Here is an 18,290-nt window from a genome sequence, read left to right as displayed (position 1 = left end):
CTCTTTGATTGTGTCAATATACTGGTTAGTGAACCGAACAATAGTTTCCAACATGCTATCTGTAATTAGATTACTCCAACATTCCACTGCAGTTTTAGCTTTTCTAGCACTTCCAATAACTCCAGGAAGGTGTGTAATAATATTGTGGGATTCTCTGCGCTGTTTGTTCTTGGGTGCCTTTTTGTTCCACTTTGTATTTTTATCTTTGCCCAAATAATAAGCTAGATCTGTGTCTGTTTCCTCTGTATCAGTGTCATCACCATCCTGCTCTGTTCCAGAATCAGTGTTACATTCTGCTACCTCATCTTCAGATGAAATGTCACTAGATTCCTCTAAATCCTCAGTTACTGCTGGTTCTTCCTCATCATCTTCTAACAAAAAAATTTCTTCTAAATGAAGGGGTTTAGATGAATCATACTGTTTTCTGGCCATTGCAGCAGAAAATCTGAAGCAAGAGAGAAAGAGTATGTGTTAGGGCGCAATGTGCCTTAGAAGCCACCCTCCTTTTGTCTAAGAAAACAGTACTTATGTACACTAACTTAGCATTAATCCTTCATAAAACAAGCTAAATACACAATCGTGATGAATAAAAAAAGAAAATACTAACCTTTCAATTTGTGTTGAAATCAGGCGCAATGTGCCTGAGAAGCCAAAGTGTTGATATCTGCTCACTAGAAGGTCTGCTGAGTCACTGTGATATCAGGTTTCACAGAGCCTGTAGAGTCAGGAGATAACTAGGAGGGGTGGGGTTTTCTGATAAGTGGGCAAGGAGAGAGAAGTGAAACTAATTACTGTGTGCCTGTCAGATCTATTGCGCCTGACGGAGGGTTAATCCAATTGAAATGCTACAGCATGACCTTAAAAAGGCGGGTCATGCTCGGAAACCCTCCAATGTGGCTGAATTACAACAATTCTGCAAAGATGAATAGGTCAAAATTCCTCCAGAGCATTGTAAAAGACTCATTGCCAGTTATTGCAAACGTGTGTTTGCAGTTTTTGCTGCTAAGGATGGCCCAACCACTTATTAGGGTTAGCTCGGCAATCACTTTTTCACACAGGACCCTGTAGGTTTGGATTTCTTTTTCCTTTAATAATAAAAACCTTAATTTAGAAACTGCATTTTGTGTTTACTTGTGTCATCGTTGTCTAATATTTACATTTGTTTGGTGACAAACATGCAAAAGAATAGGAAATCGGGAAGGCTGCAAACAAGTTTTCACACCAAGATTAATTCTTTATGATAAGAAGAATGGAAATTTCAGCATATTTCAGCTCCAAACTTAAAATTGAAACGATTGAATGCCTTTTTTCCTTAGCCTGTGACTACGAATAGGATAGGCATAAGCTGTTAAATAAAACTTAGCAGGATGAAGATGGTGCCAGTGAAATGCATAAATAACAATCTAATTATCAGGAAGAAGTGATAGAAACCTCACTTATGCTCTAACACCATTATTTTTCCTTTGGGATTTTAAATCAGTATATACACATCTTAAAACTAATCCTGTTAATTACCTTTAAACATTTTCTGATGTGTGGGAAAAAATAAGATCTACAGGTAAACAGGGAGTAAAACATTCTTAAACCAAGAGATCACTTGAGAACAACCTATATTATGTAGTAAATCTGGCTGGTTTAAAAAACGTGCTTGGAAGTCCTTCATTCGAAAAGCCAAAATTAGGAGCCACTTTTGAGCCCCTCTCAAGAGGGCGTGTGGGCATACTATTTCTCTTTCTGAAGGCCACCAGTTGGCAAAGGTAGACTGACAGACCAAACTCTCATCCTTGAAAAGGCTTAAAGGGAATATGTCACCCCATTTATCGACTATCAGCTGCCGGCACCGCCATCAGGGGCTTATCTACAGCATTCTGTAATGCTGTAGATAAGCCCCTGATGTAACCTGAAAGATAAGAAAAATTAGTTATATTATACTCACTCAGGGGCGGTCCAGGTCCGGTTTTGGTCCGATGGGTGTCGCGGTCCGGTCCGGCGCCTCCCATCTTCTAACGGTGACATCCTCTTCTTTGCTTCCCATCATGGCTACTGCGCAGGCTCTGTTGAGGGCAGAGCAGTGTACTGCAGTGTGCCGGCGCCGGACCAGGTCAGAGAGGTCCGTCGCCTGTGCATTGCAGTACTTTACTCTGCCCGCAACAGGGCAGGTAAAGTATGCCTGCGCCGGAGCCGCGATGGGAAGCAAAGAAGAGGACATCACCGCTACAAGATGGGAGGCGCCGGACCGCGACACCCTTCGGACCAAGACCAGACCACCCCCCGATGAGTATAATCTAACTCGTTTTTCTTATCTTTCTGGTTACATCGGTGGCTTATCTGCAGCATTACAGAATACTGTAGATAAGCCCCTGATGGTGGTGCCGGCAGCTGATAGTTCAAAATTGGGGTGACAGATTCCCTTTAAAAACTTCCCTCAAAAAGAGAACTTCCTCTCTAGTGGCAAATTTTGAAGGTGGCTATCCTATGAGTCAATGTCTGACACTTCAGAGAGTCTTGCTGTAGGAACTGGCATGTCCATGCATTACATGGACCATCAAAGTAGGTTTCATTTGTCCGGTGGTGCTGCTGCAGATAGCAAATGGACATGGTCCGAGGTGACACCCTGTAGCCAGCTCATTTTCAGCAAACCATTCAAAAACAGAGGGTTTCTCAAATACTGACAATTTTTTAAAGAAACTAAATGCTGAAGAACCAGTGGTGGACATATCATTGGAGCAACCTGTGCAGTCGGTCAGGGCCCAAGAGGTTTAGCTGCTGCTAGCATACTGCTGTGCTCTCACGACTTCTGTTCCTTCAAGGATCAGACAAAGGACATGAGCACCCAGTAGCCCAATAGCACCCACTGATTGGCTGCAGGGCTCACGTAAAATAGAAAACATTACATGAGCACTGGGAAACAAGCTGGTCTTCATTATTTAAAACGGGATTGTCCAAATAGTGGAAAACCTCTTTACTGCCTGTAAGTGATGGGGAGATTGTGACTTTTGCTTACTTTTAATGCAATATGGTTAAAAAAAAAAAATCTGATTTGACTGTTACTTTATTACGTCCAATCCTGAAACCCTCAAGAAAAAGTACCATGCATATGACTTGAACAGGTCATAAATGTTATGATTTTATAATATGTAATGCCGATATGGTATAGATGAACCCAACCAGCATTAAATTAAAGAAGCACTTCTATCAACATTATTACATCTTAATTTATTCCAGCCATCATATTATAGAGCATTGTGCACTTACAATTTCCCATTTTGACTTTCTACCCAGCTAATTATTTTATTTTCCATTAGGTCTATGACATCCCATGATTAAAAACCGACTAACTGAATCATTCTAGCCTCTATTTTAGAAACAGGAAGACTCTTTTTTTTTCTGCATTAGTCATCATTAGAACTACAATTCTACATCATTTCAGAGTCCCTGACAGCTCAGCTCCACCCTCTCTTCATCTCCTGACATAGGTGCTTCGCTCCTCCTCCTGCCAGAGAAATTGCAGTGATATAGATTTGCAGTTCTAATAATGTAGGTCTAATAATGACTCATGTTTCTACATAAAGCTTAGAAGGATTCAGCTAGTCAGTTTTTAATCACGTTACATCATAGACCTAATGGAAAAGAGGAGAATAAACTGGGTAGAAAGAGAAAATGGGAAATTGTAAGTGCACACTGCTGTATAATATGGAGATTTCAAAATATTAAAAAGATAAACACCTTGATGGGAGAAGTGCTTCTTTAAGCAAATAATTGTATCAATCATGGTATTTGCTTACCAGTACAGACACAATAAGATACTAATTGTGAAATTTTCCTGCAAAAATGTACTATAGTGTTGCAGTGCCCGGCATATTTTAACTTACAAAGATAAATCACAAAATTATATATTAATTCAGTTGAAAAATATTTTTCTAAAAATATGTAAATACACATGACTATTGAAGTGGTGCCCACATGGCATGATAGTAGAATGGTCACATAACAGTGCTATAAATATATTTCTGATATAATTCATTTTGCCCTTATAGCGATTAAATTACCTATTAGACTAGGAAAATAACCACCAAATAAAAACATACACTACATTTCGTATTCAACTGGTGGGCATCAACTAAATCCTAATCAATCAGATGGAACAGATGTGAACATATATACTGATATTAGGGATGAGCGAGTAATGAAATACTTGAACTCGCTGTACTCGTTAGGAGTACCTCCTAATACTCAGGTTCTTGTAACGAGTAGCGAGTCCAATGTAAGTCTATGGGAAATGCGAGTAATGGGCTGTGTGTGTGTGCTGGGCTGGGCGGGGACTGTGCGAAGACTGTGCCGGACTGTGCTGGCCTGTGCAGGTACTGTGCGGGGACTGTGCTGGGCTGTGCAGGGACTGTGCTGGGCTGTGTGGGACTGTGCTGGGCTGTGCGGGACTGTACTGGGCTGTGTGGGGACTGTGCAGGGACTGTGCTGGGCTGTGTTGTGACTGTGTTGGGCTGTGTGGGGGCTGTGCTCGGCTATGTGGGACTGTGCTAGACTGTGCAGGACTGTGCTGGCTGTGCAGGACTTTGCCGGGCTGTGCAGGACTATGCCAGGCTGTGCGGGGACTGTGCTGGCTGTGTGGGACTATGCTGGACTGTGACAGGCTGTTCGGGACTATGCCGGGCTGTGCGAGACTGTGCTGGCTGTGTGGGACTGTGCTGGCTGTGTGGGACTATGCAGAGACTGTGACAGGGTGTGCGGGGCTCTGCCAGGCTGTGTGGGACTGTGCTTGCTGTTTGGGACTGTGCAGGGACTGTGACAGGCTCTGCGGGACTATGCTGGGCTGTGCGGGACTGTGCTGGCTGTGAGAGACTGTGCGGAGACTGTGACAGGCTGTGTGGGACTATGCCGGGCTGTGCGGAACTTTGCTGGCTGTGTGAGACTGTGCTGGACTGTGCTGACTGTGTGGGACTGTGCGGGGACTGTGACAGGCTGTGTGGGACTATGCTGGGCTGTGCGGGACTGTGCTGGGCTGTGTGGGGACTGTGCAGGGACTGTGCTGGGCTGTGTGGTGACTGTGTTGGGCTGTGTGGGGGCTGTGCTCGGCTATGTGGGACTGTGCTAGACTGTGCAGGACTGTGCTGGCTGTGCAGGACTGTGCCGGGCTGTGCAGGACTATGCCAGGCTGTGCGGGGACTGTGCTGGCTGTGTGGGACTGTGCGGGACTGTGACAGGCTGTTCGGGACTATGCCGGGCTGTTCGAGACTGTGCTGGCTGTGTGGGACTGTGCTGGCTGTGTGGGACTATGCAGAGACTGTGACAGGGTGTGCGGGGCTCTGCCGGGCTGTGCGGGACTGTGCTTGCTGTTTGGGACTGTGCAGGGACTGTGACAGGCTCTGCGGGACTATGCTGGGCTGTGCGGGACTGTGCTGGCTGTGAGAGACTGTGCGGAGACTGTGACAGGCTGTGCGGGACTATGCCGGGCTGTGCGGAACTTTGCTGGCTGTGTGAGACTGTGCTGGACTGTGCTGACTGTGTGGGACTGTGCGGGGACTGTGACAGGCTGTGTGGGACTATGCTGGGCTGTGCGGGACTGTGCTGGGCTGTGTGGGGACTGTGCAGGGACTGTGCTGGGCTGTGTGGTGACTGTGTTGGGCTGTGTGGGGGCTGTGCTCGGCTATGTGGGACTGTGCTAGACTGTGCAGGACTGTGCTGGCTGTGCAGGACTGTGCCGGGCTGTGCAGGACTATGCCAGGCTGTGCGGGGACTGTGCTGGCTGTGTGGGACTGTGCGGGACTGTGACAGGCTGTTCTGGACTATGCCGGGCTGTGCGAGACTGTGCTGGCTGTGTGGGACTGTGCTGGCTGTGTGGGACTATGCAGAGACTGTGACAGGGTGTGCGGGGCTCTGCCGGGCTGTGCGGGACTGTGCTTGCTGTTTGGGACTGTGCAGGGACTGTGACAGGCTCTGCGGGACTATGCTGGGCTGTGCGGGACTGTGCTGGCTGTGAGAGACTGTGCGGAGACTGTGACAGGCTGTGCGGGACTATGCCGGGCTGTGCGGAACTTTGCTGGCTGTGTGAGACTGTGCTGGACTATGCTGACTGTGTGGGACTGTGCGGGGACTGTGACAGGCTGTGTGGGACTATGCTGGGCTGTGCGGGACTGTGCTGGCTGTGAGAGACTGTGCGGAGACTGTGACAGGCTGTGCGGGACTATGCCGGGCTGTGCGGGACTTTGCTGGCTGTGTGAGACTGTGCTGGGCTGTGCGGGGACTGTGCTGGACTGTGCGGGCTGTGCGGGGACTGTGCGGGCTGTGTCGAATATTGCGAGGCGAGTATTGAAATACTCACCAGAATTTGAGTACCGCGAGTACCGCATTACTCGCTGAGTACCAAATCCTAACGCATATAATCGCTCATCCCTAACTGATATCAATGGCAGCTGTCATGAACATAATGCATCTGAAGTCCACATCAATATTTATGCTCAAACGTAGCCAGAAAAATGGGGCGCACTGGCAATTTTGTAAAGCTATCCCACCTTTTTGGACATTTTCAGTTATGTTATTAAAGAAGCACTCTCATAAAAGTTTTTATCTTCTGAATATACTGCAATCGCCATATTATACAGCACTGTGCACTTACAATTGCTTATTTTGCCTTTCTACCTTGCTAATTCTTCTCTATGTAGAAACAGGAAGAATCTTGTCCCTGCATTTATCATTCCCCTCTCAAGCTCCTGATCCAACTCCTCCCTCCTCCCCCTGCCAGAGACTTTTGCAGTGACTTATGACTTGTGCAGACCTCCTGTTTCCAGAAGGATTCAGCTCGTCAGTTTTAAATCACATGATGTCATAGACCTAATGGAAAAAAAGAGAACAATTTCTGGGTAGAAAGAGAAAATGAGCAATTGTAAGTACGCAGTGCTATATAATATGATGATTGCAATTTATTACAGTAAGTGCATATAATTTTTGATTGCTTTTTCAACACTAGATGTTTGCTAGTAGCCAATCTAAGATTATATACAATTTTTTTTTCTTTCCGGTGCTTTTTGGCACTTTTTGTACAAATTGCAGCATGTCTTTCCTTTTTAGTGAATTTTTCACCCATTGATCAACTTGCATAAGCCTAAATGACCCGTGTCACATTTTTTGAGCCGTTATGACGGCTTATTTTGGCGATATTTTCGTTGACTTTCGATAAATGATGACATATAGTATAACAAGCGCAAGAATTTATATGAACAGGTTTCACGTACATCCAGTAGATAAAATCCATCTATCCTAAATATTTCATTCCAACTATTTACCTATTGGAAAAAAAAAAAGATACAACTCTCTTATTCCGCCCCAAAACATATCACATATATATTGATTAAACCGTAGAAAGTATACGGAGACTGATGTATGCTGCAGTGCTGGGGTATAACCTGATAACCTGAAGGGCCTTCGTGCTTTGGATTGAGAAAAGCTACAATATAAGGAGAACAGTCTTTCATTTTGAAGCGACATTTATCAGTGAAGTTACTAAAATGGGAAGAGTCACAAGTAATCTGAGGCTCCGCTGTGTGATGTTAGCCTTAATGGATGCAGCTCAGTGGATATTGGAAATCTTTCAGCTGGTGCTAAAATACAACGGCTACAATAAAAAATGTTTGGCCCCAGGCTGGTTGTTTGTGTCCTTGGAATCCGGGTACCTGTCATATAAACCCAGGAGTTATTGCAAGAATTAAACCTAATCCCTTTAAATGGTGAACGCCACCAAAAGTAACCCCTTACCTTCCAAACACCTCTATAGTGGGGTTAAAAACTTAAAAAAAGAGGAATATCTGCCAGAAAGCAGAAGTCATGCTTTATTTCACTTTATTACTGTTCTTAAAAAAAAAAAAATCACAGACAAAAAGTTAAACATGAAGCTCCTTAATTATCAGTGCCCAAGTCTAAAGGTATGTGCACGCGTTACGGATTTGTTTGCGGATCCGCTGCAGATCCGCAAGTGATTTACAGTACAATGATGACCTATGTGAAAAAAAAAAAATTGGCTGCGGAAAATTCCACACGGAATCCGCAGGGGTTCAATTTCCGCAGCATGTCAATTCTTTGTGCGCATTATACCCATTCCATTATATAAATCCGCAATAAATCCGCAGGAGATCCGCATTAAAAAAAACGCTCGGATTCTGCCAAGAGATTCAGATTCCGCGCAGAAAAATCCGCACAGCAATCCGCAGCAGTTCCATTTCCGCAGCATGTCAATTCTTTGTGTGCATTACACCCATTCCATTATATAAATCCGCACAAATTCCGCAATAAATCCGCATTAAAAAAACGCTCGGATTCTGCCAAGAGATTGAGATTCCGCGCAGAAAAATCCGCACAGCAATCCGCAACGTGTGCACATACCCTATTACTGATTTTTTTCAAGAGGGGCATAGAGAGACCCTTTGGGCCCCCCTCAGGCTTCATCACAAGAGCCCCCCTATAGCTTTGCCCTTCACCGAAAGAAGGGAACATTTTAGAATAGCATTTGACACAATTTATACTTCGGAATTCTTGAGATTGTTACATTCTGTCAATATTGACATAAACATGTAAATAGATGCACCATTCCTTTGTTGAAACTTTTTTCGTGTTTCTTCGTCACTGAAAGTAACTATGTTTTCTGCATCGCTTTAAGGCGCCTGTCTATAAAAGCACATGATGGTTATTATTAGAGATTAATAGACATTTCACGAGGATTGCAGGAAGTTTTTCTCAGGGCAGAGAAAATGGGCGCATACGCCGCAGAGTCGCTATTATACATTCTACCGTCGTCATTTAATAATGCGATTGACTCTTATAATCCTGCCTTGTAATCCCTCCAAAAATGAAATATTTCCCCCCCCCCGCTCAAGTCCTAAAGGTGCAGCAGCTCAGAAAGCAAATATCCTCAAAATTGTCTTCTTGACAGTTTCCAAGGATACCTGGCTAATACTTATCTCCCTATGCACGTGTTTACATGCTGGGCAAAAAAAAAGTCAATTCTGTGTACTATAGTCAAAGCAAGTGAATTAAGAGGAGGATGCTATCTGCTCCCCAGTGCAAGAATGGACCGGTGTGTCTGGTATCTGCCACTCTCACTTACCTTGTAGGCTGCAGTGCAAGGAAGATGGAGCAGTAATGATCCATTTGCCATATTCAGACCTGAGCAAGAATGAGAGAGAAGCAGTCACCACCTGCCTTTGACTTCTATAACAAAGCCACAGCTGTCACATGGAGGGAAGCAGCCCAGCTGAAGATTCGCTGCCCGGTAAAGGCTTGTGACTGTGGATTGGTGATGAGTGGGGAGGGTGGTGTTGCAGATTGGCCCCCACCTTCCCTCTTGTGCATCTTTCAGCTTTTTGCTCTGTAGTATTGGATGCCTCTATGTTGTAGCAGGAGCTACACTATGTCTTGAGCTCATCCAAGGGAGCAGCACTGGGCAAAGCTGATATGCAAGCGCTAAGATATTGAGACAGACATTCCTAGGAGAGGAGTGCAAGAGTGCCAAGAGCCAGGTGCTGAATGGACACAGTGGAGAGCTCTTATCTAAGTGGGTAAAGTGCCTTTTAAGGGTCTCTCCCCCCATTAAGAGCAATCCTCAAGACATCTCGAAAGGTTGATGGTCTATTTCCTACAAGGAGAAGAAGGGAGGAGATTGGGAAGCTAAGGGGGACCTTAAGGTGTGTGAGTGCCCAAGTGGATCTCTGCCTTTAACTGTACTGCCCAGCTATAGCAATGTGGGTCTTGGAGCTGGTGCTTGGGTTGGCATGGCTGGCAGGGATGACCAGTGGTCAGAATGAAACAGAACCTATTCTACTGGAGGGGAAATGCCTGGTGGTTTGTGACTCTAACCCAACTGCTGACCCAACCGGCACGGCGCTGGGCATCTCTGTGCGCTCCGGAAGCGCCAAAGTGGCTTTCTCGGCTATCAGGAGCACAAATCACGAACCCTCCGAGATGAGTAACAGAACTATGATTATATACTTTGACCAGGTAAGCAATGCATGAAGAGCCTGACTTGTTTTATAGCATGCGACCCTCGTCGGTTCAGCAGGTAGCGGACAGGGTCGTCAACCCTCCAGGAATTCCTGGACAGCCCGTAAAAACAGGGCACTTTTTCTTCCCGTGTCTGTAAAAAAAATAGATTTTATAGGTTTTCTATGGCTTTATTTATCACCCTTTTAAGGTTCACAGAGAATGCAACTAATGTCTTCATGTAAGATCTGGAGATACGTAACACTTAAAGCCTTAATGATTCCGTCTGATGTGTCCATAAAAAAAAAAGTTGTCAACCGTGGTAGCGGAGGGAGATGGTGCCATGTACTTTTCTGCAGCACAAGCCTAGGTAGAGAAATGCAAGGTGTATAGAAGCAAAGCCACCTGCCTATCTACACCAGTCAATCATAGTGGGAGGCGAAGATTTTATTTAAGTTTCATGATCAGAATTAACCCTTTTACTCCATTATCCAAACCCAAAGCAAACTATTAATAAGTTTTTCAAGAGATTTGATTTAACAGGTCAACCATCGACTCACAGTGCCGGAGAAATCTATGGTTTTCCTATTCTTAGAAGTATAATAAAACCCTTAGTATAGCTTATAAAGAACTTATGAGTGGTCATAGTTATAGTATCACTGTGTGAAGAGCGGATATTGGGAGTTATTGTCATCTCTGCTGGTTTCTCCAATGTCTAAGATTTCCCTTTGTTCTTGATCGATGTGCTTGCAGTCATTGAGATTGTGTATCTAAAAGTAAAAGATACATTAAGGGTAAAATATAAGTTTTTGGAAAGATAAATGATTATTTGAATGGTGTGAACAAATACATTTTTTTTTAGGACTGAGAGCAGGGTCTCAACTCCCATTCCTTGATCACGAGCAGATCAGCTCCGCTTTGCGCCTAGAATATTATCCTTTGCTAATTGGCTCGAGAATATGCAAATAAGGGCTTGCGATGAACTATTCTTCCATTATGGTAATAAAAAAACATTTATTCTTCCTACCTGGAATCTTACCTGGTTTATCCAGGAAAAAAAAAAAAATGAATGCCACTTTTTCGGAAATTTGCGAAGACATCGAAATTGCCAATATGCTGTCAGGCGAATGTTTTGGCCATGATGTAGTACACAAAGGATATTTAATTTAATATAACCAGCGCAGAAGTGACAACGAGATCCTACCGAAATGATTGATAGGGTGCAAACTCACCGAGAATATTGCAGCAGGCCATATATAACGGCAATAAAGCTATCCGGCAGCGTTTGATTACCCTGGTGGTTTTATGACCCAACCCCCGAACTAAAAACTACTGTTTATATTAACATCTTTCCGCACTACAAAGCCGTCCTGCGGTGCTGTCAAATATACCCAGTTATCATCAGCTTATTGTCAGATGATTGACTGCCTTCACGTCCTACCTTCTGCCTACACCATTATCCGGAATGTTTAGACGCCTCCGAAACAATATTAGAATTATTAGTAAGCAGCAACATAAATGCAGAAAGAAGTTCTGGAATCAATATTTCCCTATTTATGGCCATTCTAAGCAAACCGTCAGCTGTTATCGAGTATCACATGTGACAAGTTCGGGTATAGGGATCGCCTACAGGATATTATAGTACCAAGAAGGCCGTTCTCTTATTAATCACATTTAACTTGGATTTTTTTTCCCCGTATCTAGACATTGGTTAATATTGGAAGCCACTTTGATTCAGAACGAAGCACCTTCGTATCGCCCAGAAAAGGGATTTACAGCTTCAATTTCCATGTGGTGAAAGTGTACAACCGGCAAACCATTCAGGTAAGGCCGGGACGATGATCACAAGTCGGACTGAATTCACACCTGCAGTTTGCCGCGTCTAAAACCGGAGCGGATGAGGATGAGAGGTGCGGCGTGACTCGTTACTGTTTCCCTTACTCCAGGTTTTTGGCTACAAAATAAATAAATTAATGAAAAATGAACAGTAATAAAGTCAATAGAAAAACTGCATGAGAGAGATCATCACTACACCCTTATGGTTAATATTAAGAAATACACAGGGATAATTTTTAGACGAGGCCAGGGTGGGTTTATTATTTCTTTCTACTTAGAAAACACGACATTGGAATTAAAATCACTAAAATATATTCAACGCTGGAACCGAATTTGTCTTGAATATTACTTCTTATTACGGAAAATGGCACAAGAGATGGACACGAATAGAATGGGCCTTTTTACATTATATATACGTGATGTATTTTTAAATTGTCTTCTAATGTGTTGTGAAATAGTTTTTGCAGTGTGAGTATATATATATATATATATATATATATATACATCTCACTTATAGAAATTGGAATGTTTGTTAGTTTCTTATGTGTATAGATATACATGTATATACACCTACACATATATATATATATATATATATATATATATATATATATATGGTTATATATGTGTATATATTATGAAAATATTCCAGTCTCTATAAGTAACATATATACTGATACACATACAGTATCTCACTTATATAAATTGGAAAAGTTTATAAATAATATATATATATATATATAGTAAGTATATATGTATATATGCACACAAATAAATACTTTAATTTTTCCATATATATATATAGATATAAAAAATTTCCTATAAGTGGAGTATGTATATATATATACACACACATATATATACACACACACAACCATTCAAACTTCTATAAGTGGGATATACATTATATATATATTTATTTATATATATATATATATTTATGTATATATACTGTATATATCTATAATGCACACACATACACTGCAAACACTGTTTCAAAACACATTAGGAGACAATTCGGAAGTACTGTATATATATATATATGTAGTATGTATGTTGCATATAGCACATTTACCAATCTGTTAACCCCACGGTGTTTTCCAGGTCAAGCAGTTAACCCCTGTGGAGTTGGAGCCAGTTACAACAAGCACTTGCCCTTTAACCCCAGTAATATAAGGCCCGTACGAGTTGGCACCTACAGCCAATCTAGCCCTTATTACCCGTGTATCCACCATATGGCTCCTTCAGACGTCACTCTACATCCCACCACTTTCCCTTTTGTTGCCGTTTCGCCCTAGTTGCACACTACAGTTTGCCACCAGGGTGTGACACTGATGTGCTAAACATGGGTGTTAATTTATAGAGGATTCTTGGGTACCGGGCCGAGTCCAGGAGATATTAATGGAAATGATTTCCTAACACGCAGACTTTGGCTCCATGAGACACGATATGCTAATGTGTCCTATTTATGCTCCTGGTGTGATCAATCATAGAGTTCCTGGAGACACGGGCCTGTGATGACGTGGAGCCCATCACCAGGCGCACAGACACCATTCCTGTGTATCGGTTCACGTGATAATAAACTATCACAGCACTTAGCTAGTCGTTGACTTTTTGAGGTTAAACATTTTCCTAAATGTGAAACCGCCTAAGATGTAGGTTATAATATCGAGCACAAAGTGACTGAGAAGTAATGGTTGTCACTAGATTCTGGAGGAGCAGGATGTGACAGGTAAATGACAGTGGGGAGGTGGCGCAGTGCTCGCCGCGAGTCTCCAGAGTCAGGCACTTCTAGATATATTCTGATGCGCTGGTCGTTTCATATTTGTGTCTAGATAGCACACATCTGGACGTTCTGCTTAGTGCGATGTTTGCAGCAAGAAATTTACAATGAGCAATGTGTCATCATCATTAATGTGCCAGTAAATTGTCCCTTAGACATCGCGCCATTAATCATCTAACCCCGTGTAACGTAAAAGTGACCCGTGACCGGTGTTATCTGTCCTACTTCATGGGTCAGATGTGCTGAAAAATGTCAACATAATGTATATACTACACAGAGGTAGCAAAGCAGTGGGCACAGCCTGCCAGGATGTCAGAGTGGGTCAGCTGTGGGCTCTACAGTATGGCAGGAAGCCCTCCTGCATGGCGTAACATTGTGCCAATGTGATGGCACCGGCAGTCACTGACACTCCTGACATTAGGAAGATGTGACACAAGACAGGAGAAAATGATATGTAAGAAAAGGGGGAAATGTGTATAAATACATCATAAAAGAATGTGGTATGTATCAATTATAGAAAAAAAGACTAGATAGATAATAGCTAGATAGATAATCAATAGATAGATAGATAATAGATAGATAATATTGTAGATAGATAGATAGATAGATAAATATATAATAGATAAATAGATTATAGATACATAGATAATAGATAATAGATAGAGAATAGATAGATGATAGATTGATTGATGGATATATAGATAGATAGATAGAGAGATAGATAGATAGAGAGATAGATAGATAGATAATAGATAGGTAGATGATAGATAGATAGATAATAGATAGATAGATAATATTGTAGATAGATAGATAAATATATAATAGATAAATGGATTATAGATACATAGATAATAGATAATAGATAGATGATAGATTGATGGATAGATAGAGATAGATATATAACAGATAGATAGATAATATTGTAGATAGATAGATAGATAGATAGATAGATAGATAATAGATATATAGATTATAGATAGATCGATAGATAGATAATAGAGAATAGATAGATGATAGATTGATGGATAGATAGATAGATAGAGAGAGAGAGAGAGATATATAATAGATATATAGATAGATAGATAGATAGATAATAGATAGAGAATAGATAGATAGATAGATAGATAGATAATAGATAGGTAGATGATAGATAGATAATAGGTAGATGATAGATAGATAATAGATAGGTAGATGATAGATGATAGATAGGTAATAGATAGATAGATGATAGAGATAGATAGATAGATAGATAGATAGATAATAGATGATGAATGGCCTCCATTACTGGAGAATATTGTTAGTGATTGAATATAACATCTCTGCTATCTGGGCTGAATGGATGCCACATTTCTAGAACACTTCTTTGCTTCCGTGTATTCAGTGTGTACATTAGATAGCATGAATGTCAGACCCCTAGTGGTCATCTTGACCCTTGGCATTTTCCTGCTATAACCTGAGCATTTTGTGGAATATACCAGGAGGCTGTGAAGTCCAGCAAGCTGCAGATCTCCCCACTCACAGCCAGACAGAGTAACAGATTGCCCCTTTTCCACCCTCGGCTGCACTCTCTCAGACCCCCCAGGACATCATCACAGTAATATATTAACCATGTTGTCTTTGCCCTGTAGGTGAGTCTGATGCTGAATGGATGGCCTGTGATTTCCGCCTTTGCGGGCGACATGGATGTAACAAGAGAAGCAGCCACCAACGGGGTTCTTATTCAGATGGAGAAAGGGGACAGAGTTTACCTAAAACTAGACAAAGGCAATTTGATGGGAGGATGGAAGTTTTCAACATTTTCTGGATTTCTGGTATTCCCCCTTTAAACTGACTTTTTTTTTCTTTTTTTTTCCAAGAGCAGCGAATGACAAAAAAAAAAAGAGAGGTCGTTTGCTATTTGCCCCAAAATAGCTGCACTTAAAGAGATTCGGACGGGACAATGTACAATTTGAAATATCCGAGACCCTTCATATCTATCTGTGTGTCCTCCCGCTTCGGAAAAACTCTATTATTGTAACAGACGAGGAAGAACCAGTGAGATCAGCCATCATTTCATTACATTGCACTTTTAGGAAGAATTACAAAAAAAAAAAAAAAAGAGAGACAATTTTTGTTTTGCATCCTTTGATCTATGTCATCGTCGCCTAAATATCTGTTGTTTAACCCCATCTATGCCATATATCATTTTATTTGTCACAGTTGAACAACAGGTAGAGAATACTATAGAGATATCATGTATATTTTTGGCATCTAGATAACACGGGAAAACACCATACCTAACAAAAAGCACAGTGGCAGAATGGTGTATCCAGTATTTCTCTGTATTTCTGAGTGATCGTGGAAATAAAGGCTGCTACATGTCCGATGCTTGTCCTGCTCTTGTAAAATGTGGCCCAAACACAAGCGATAGAAGTATATCCAACTTTCAATATTATACTCTGTACTATAGGTGTGAATGCTGGAATGTCTTTCGCTTCAAGCCCCTTTTACCCTGACATAAGGGTCTTATGATTTCCTAGATTTGTAAGTCAGATACCCACCAGCTTATCCCCCCCCTCAGCTGGCAGATGCCAAAAAAAAGGTCTGTGTGTATAATTTAAAAAAAAAAAATCATTGGAAAGTGTCAAATATTTGTGTTTGTTTACAAATAGAATCTTTTGTTTACTCTTTTCAGGTTCCGTTTAAAAAAAAAAAAATATCTTCAGCTCAAAATTCTTAACGTCGCATGTTAAAAAAAAAGAAATTTTGAGCAAAAAAAACAACTTTCCGGAACGATGTAAATGATAAGACGATACCTAACATAATGACGCACGTACAGACGCACAGAGAAAGAAAAAAATAAACTGTATATACACGTAATAGGAAACTATATTTCAAAGCCTTTTTTTCTTCTGTTCGGATGTTGTCTGACATGTCACGGTTTATCATTTCTTATTATTGTCTTTTGTTGGCTATTTTATAATTTTTACTGTTCTTTCGAAAAAGAAAAAAAAATGTAAATGCTATAATTTTGCAGCACTCAGAGATGAATACTTTTATGATAGCGAATTTGGGAAGATATTTGATTGTACCTTCAATTACCAGTGAAATAAAAGTGTAAGAAATCTGATTTTTTTTAACAATTTTTTTAAGTCGTTAGTGTAACTTTGATGTCCAAATATATCTATCTATATACAATATACAGTACATGTATATATATAAACACAATATACATATATATATATATATAACACAATATACATATATATATATATATATATAAACACAATATACATATATATATATATACACAATATTTGGAATAAATATGTGAATATGTGTCCTAAGTATCCCCCACCAAATATCAGTACATGAGTGGGTATTACAGAGTTAACACGCCGTGGCTTTATTTCAAGCCCCTGACTTCGAGAAGGAACTTAATTAGCTCCTAAGGGGAAAATTAATACCCGCATAATAAGCAAAGTCGCTTTATTTCTCCTCTGTTTTGTCTTAGTAATAGTTTTGTGGGGCTGATGGGGACATGGCGAGGTTTTCAGCGCGCCAGGTGACTCCATCATATCCACAGCTGGATTGTTTCTGTTCTATTCTATCCTCTATTCTTATCCATCCATCCATCCATCCAACTATTCCTGATTATCTATCTATCTATCTATCTATCTATCTATCTATCTATCTATCTATCTATCTATCTATCTATCTATCTATCTATCTATCTATCTGTGTTGCCGCCATCTTAAGTATAAGGGTCCACTGCATCCTGATTTGTCTGGAGGCCTTGGCAGTTAAGCATCTCTGCCTTTTTTGATGTATTTTAGAATTTTTGGAAGATTTTCAAGTTCTCTTTTTGTTCTATTGTTATCTATCTATCTAGACAAAAAATATGTAAAAGGAAGGCAGCACTCCATAGACTTCATGGTGAAAAAAGTAGATTGTATTCAGATCCACATTGGATGGTGACGTTTCCGCTCACCCTGAGCCTTTCTCAAATGGCCTGAGAGTGAAAGGCACAGCGTGAGGCGAAACATCGCCATCCAATGTGGATCTGAATATATTCCACTTTTTTCTCACCTTGAAGTCTATGGAGTGCTGCCTTCCTTTTACATATTTTTGTCTGGATTGGGGCAAGTATTGGATTTATTGCTGTGGAGGCCTGAGCACCCGCTAGTTGATATTGTGCTGTTCCATTTTTTTACCATCTATCTATCTATCTATCTATCTATCTATCTATCTATCTAGTATCTATCTATCTATCTATCTATTATCTATCTATCTATCGATCTATCTATCATCTATCTATTATCTATCCATCCATCCATCTATCTATTATCTATCTATCTATTATCTATCTATCTATCTATCTATCTATCTATCTATCTATCTATCTATCTATCTATCTATCTATTATCTATCTATCTATCTATTATTTATCTATCTATCTATCTATCTATCCCATATCTATCTATCTATTATCTATCTATCTAACTATTATCTATCTATCTATCTATCTATCTATCTATCTATCTATCTATCTATCTATCTATTATCTATATCCACAAAACACATCCTGTTTTAGCTTTGGTGCCTCTTATCCTTGTTAATGTTTTTTTTTCTTTTTTTATTGTTGTTTCCCTATAAGTATATCCCTTTTATCTTGATGTCCTTTGTTGGTAAAGCCCTCACTGTGTGT

The 18,290-nt window shown here is 41.0% G+C and overlaps 1 protein-coding gene and 1 long non-coding RNA gene across 2 annotated transcripts in view; one reads left to right on the top strand and one right to left on the bottom strand.

Annotated features, from left to right (window-relative positions):
• LOC141089684 (uncharacterized) overlaps positions 1-9,224 on the bottom strand; it is a 66,378-nt gene extending 57,154 nt beyond the window's left edge. Inside the window, exon 1 of the long non-coding RNA XR_012232370.1 lies at positions 9,113-9,224. This is a non-coding gene — a long non-coding RNA (uncharacterized lncRNA). The remainder of the gene's footprint in view (positions 1-9,112) is intronic.
• Positions 9,225-9,691: 467 nt separating this feature from the next.
• Positions 9,692-16,712, top strand: CBLN1 (cerebellin 1 precursor). Its single transcript, XM_073576152.1, has 3 exons — positions 9,692-10,002; positions 11,689-11,808; positions 15,232-16,712. The coding sequence occupies exons 1-3, from the start codon at positions 9,745-9,747 to the stop codon at positions 15,427-15,429; spliced, it is 576 nt and encodes a 191-aa protein (XP_073432253.1). The 5' UTR covers positions 9,692-9,744; the 3' UTR covers positions 15,430-16,712.
• The last annotated feature ends 1,578 nt before the right edge of the window (positions 16,713-18,290 follow it).

The sequence above is a fragment of the Dendrobates tinctorius genome, unplaced genomic scaffold (genome assembly GCF_039654945.1).
Source record: "Dendrobates tinctorius isolate UK_male_01 unplaced genomic scaffold, ASM3965494v1 ptg000047l, whole genome shotgun sequence".
Lineage (NCBI taxonomy): Eukaryota > Metazoa > Chordata > Amphibia > Anura > Dendrobatidae > Dendrobates > Dendrobates tinctorius.
The sequence above is the reverse complement of the archived record's forward strand: the minus strand, read 5'-3'. Positions and strand labels throughout refer to the sequence as shown.

Coding starts and splice junctions, on each gene's coding strand:
- CBLN1 (XM_073576152.1), top strand. CDS start 9,745: ATGTGGGTCTTGGAGCTGGTGCTTGGGTTGGCATGGCTGGCAGGGATG. Junction 10,003..11,688: donor TGATTATATACTTTGACCAG/GTAAGCAATGCA, acceptor CCCCGTATCTAG/ACATTGGTTAATATTGGAAG. Junction 11,809..15,231: donor ACAACCGGCAAACCATTCAG/GTAAGGCCGGGA, acceptor TTTGCCCTGTAG/GTGAGTCTGATGCTGAATGG.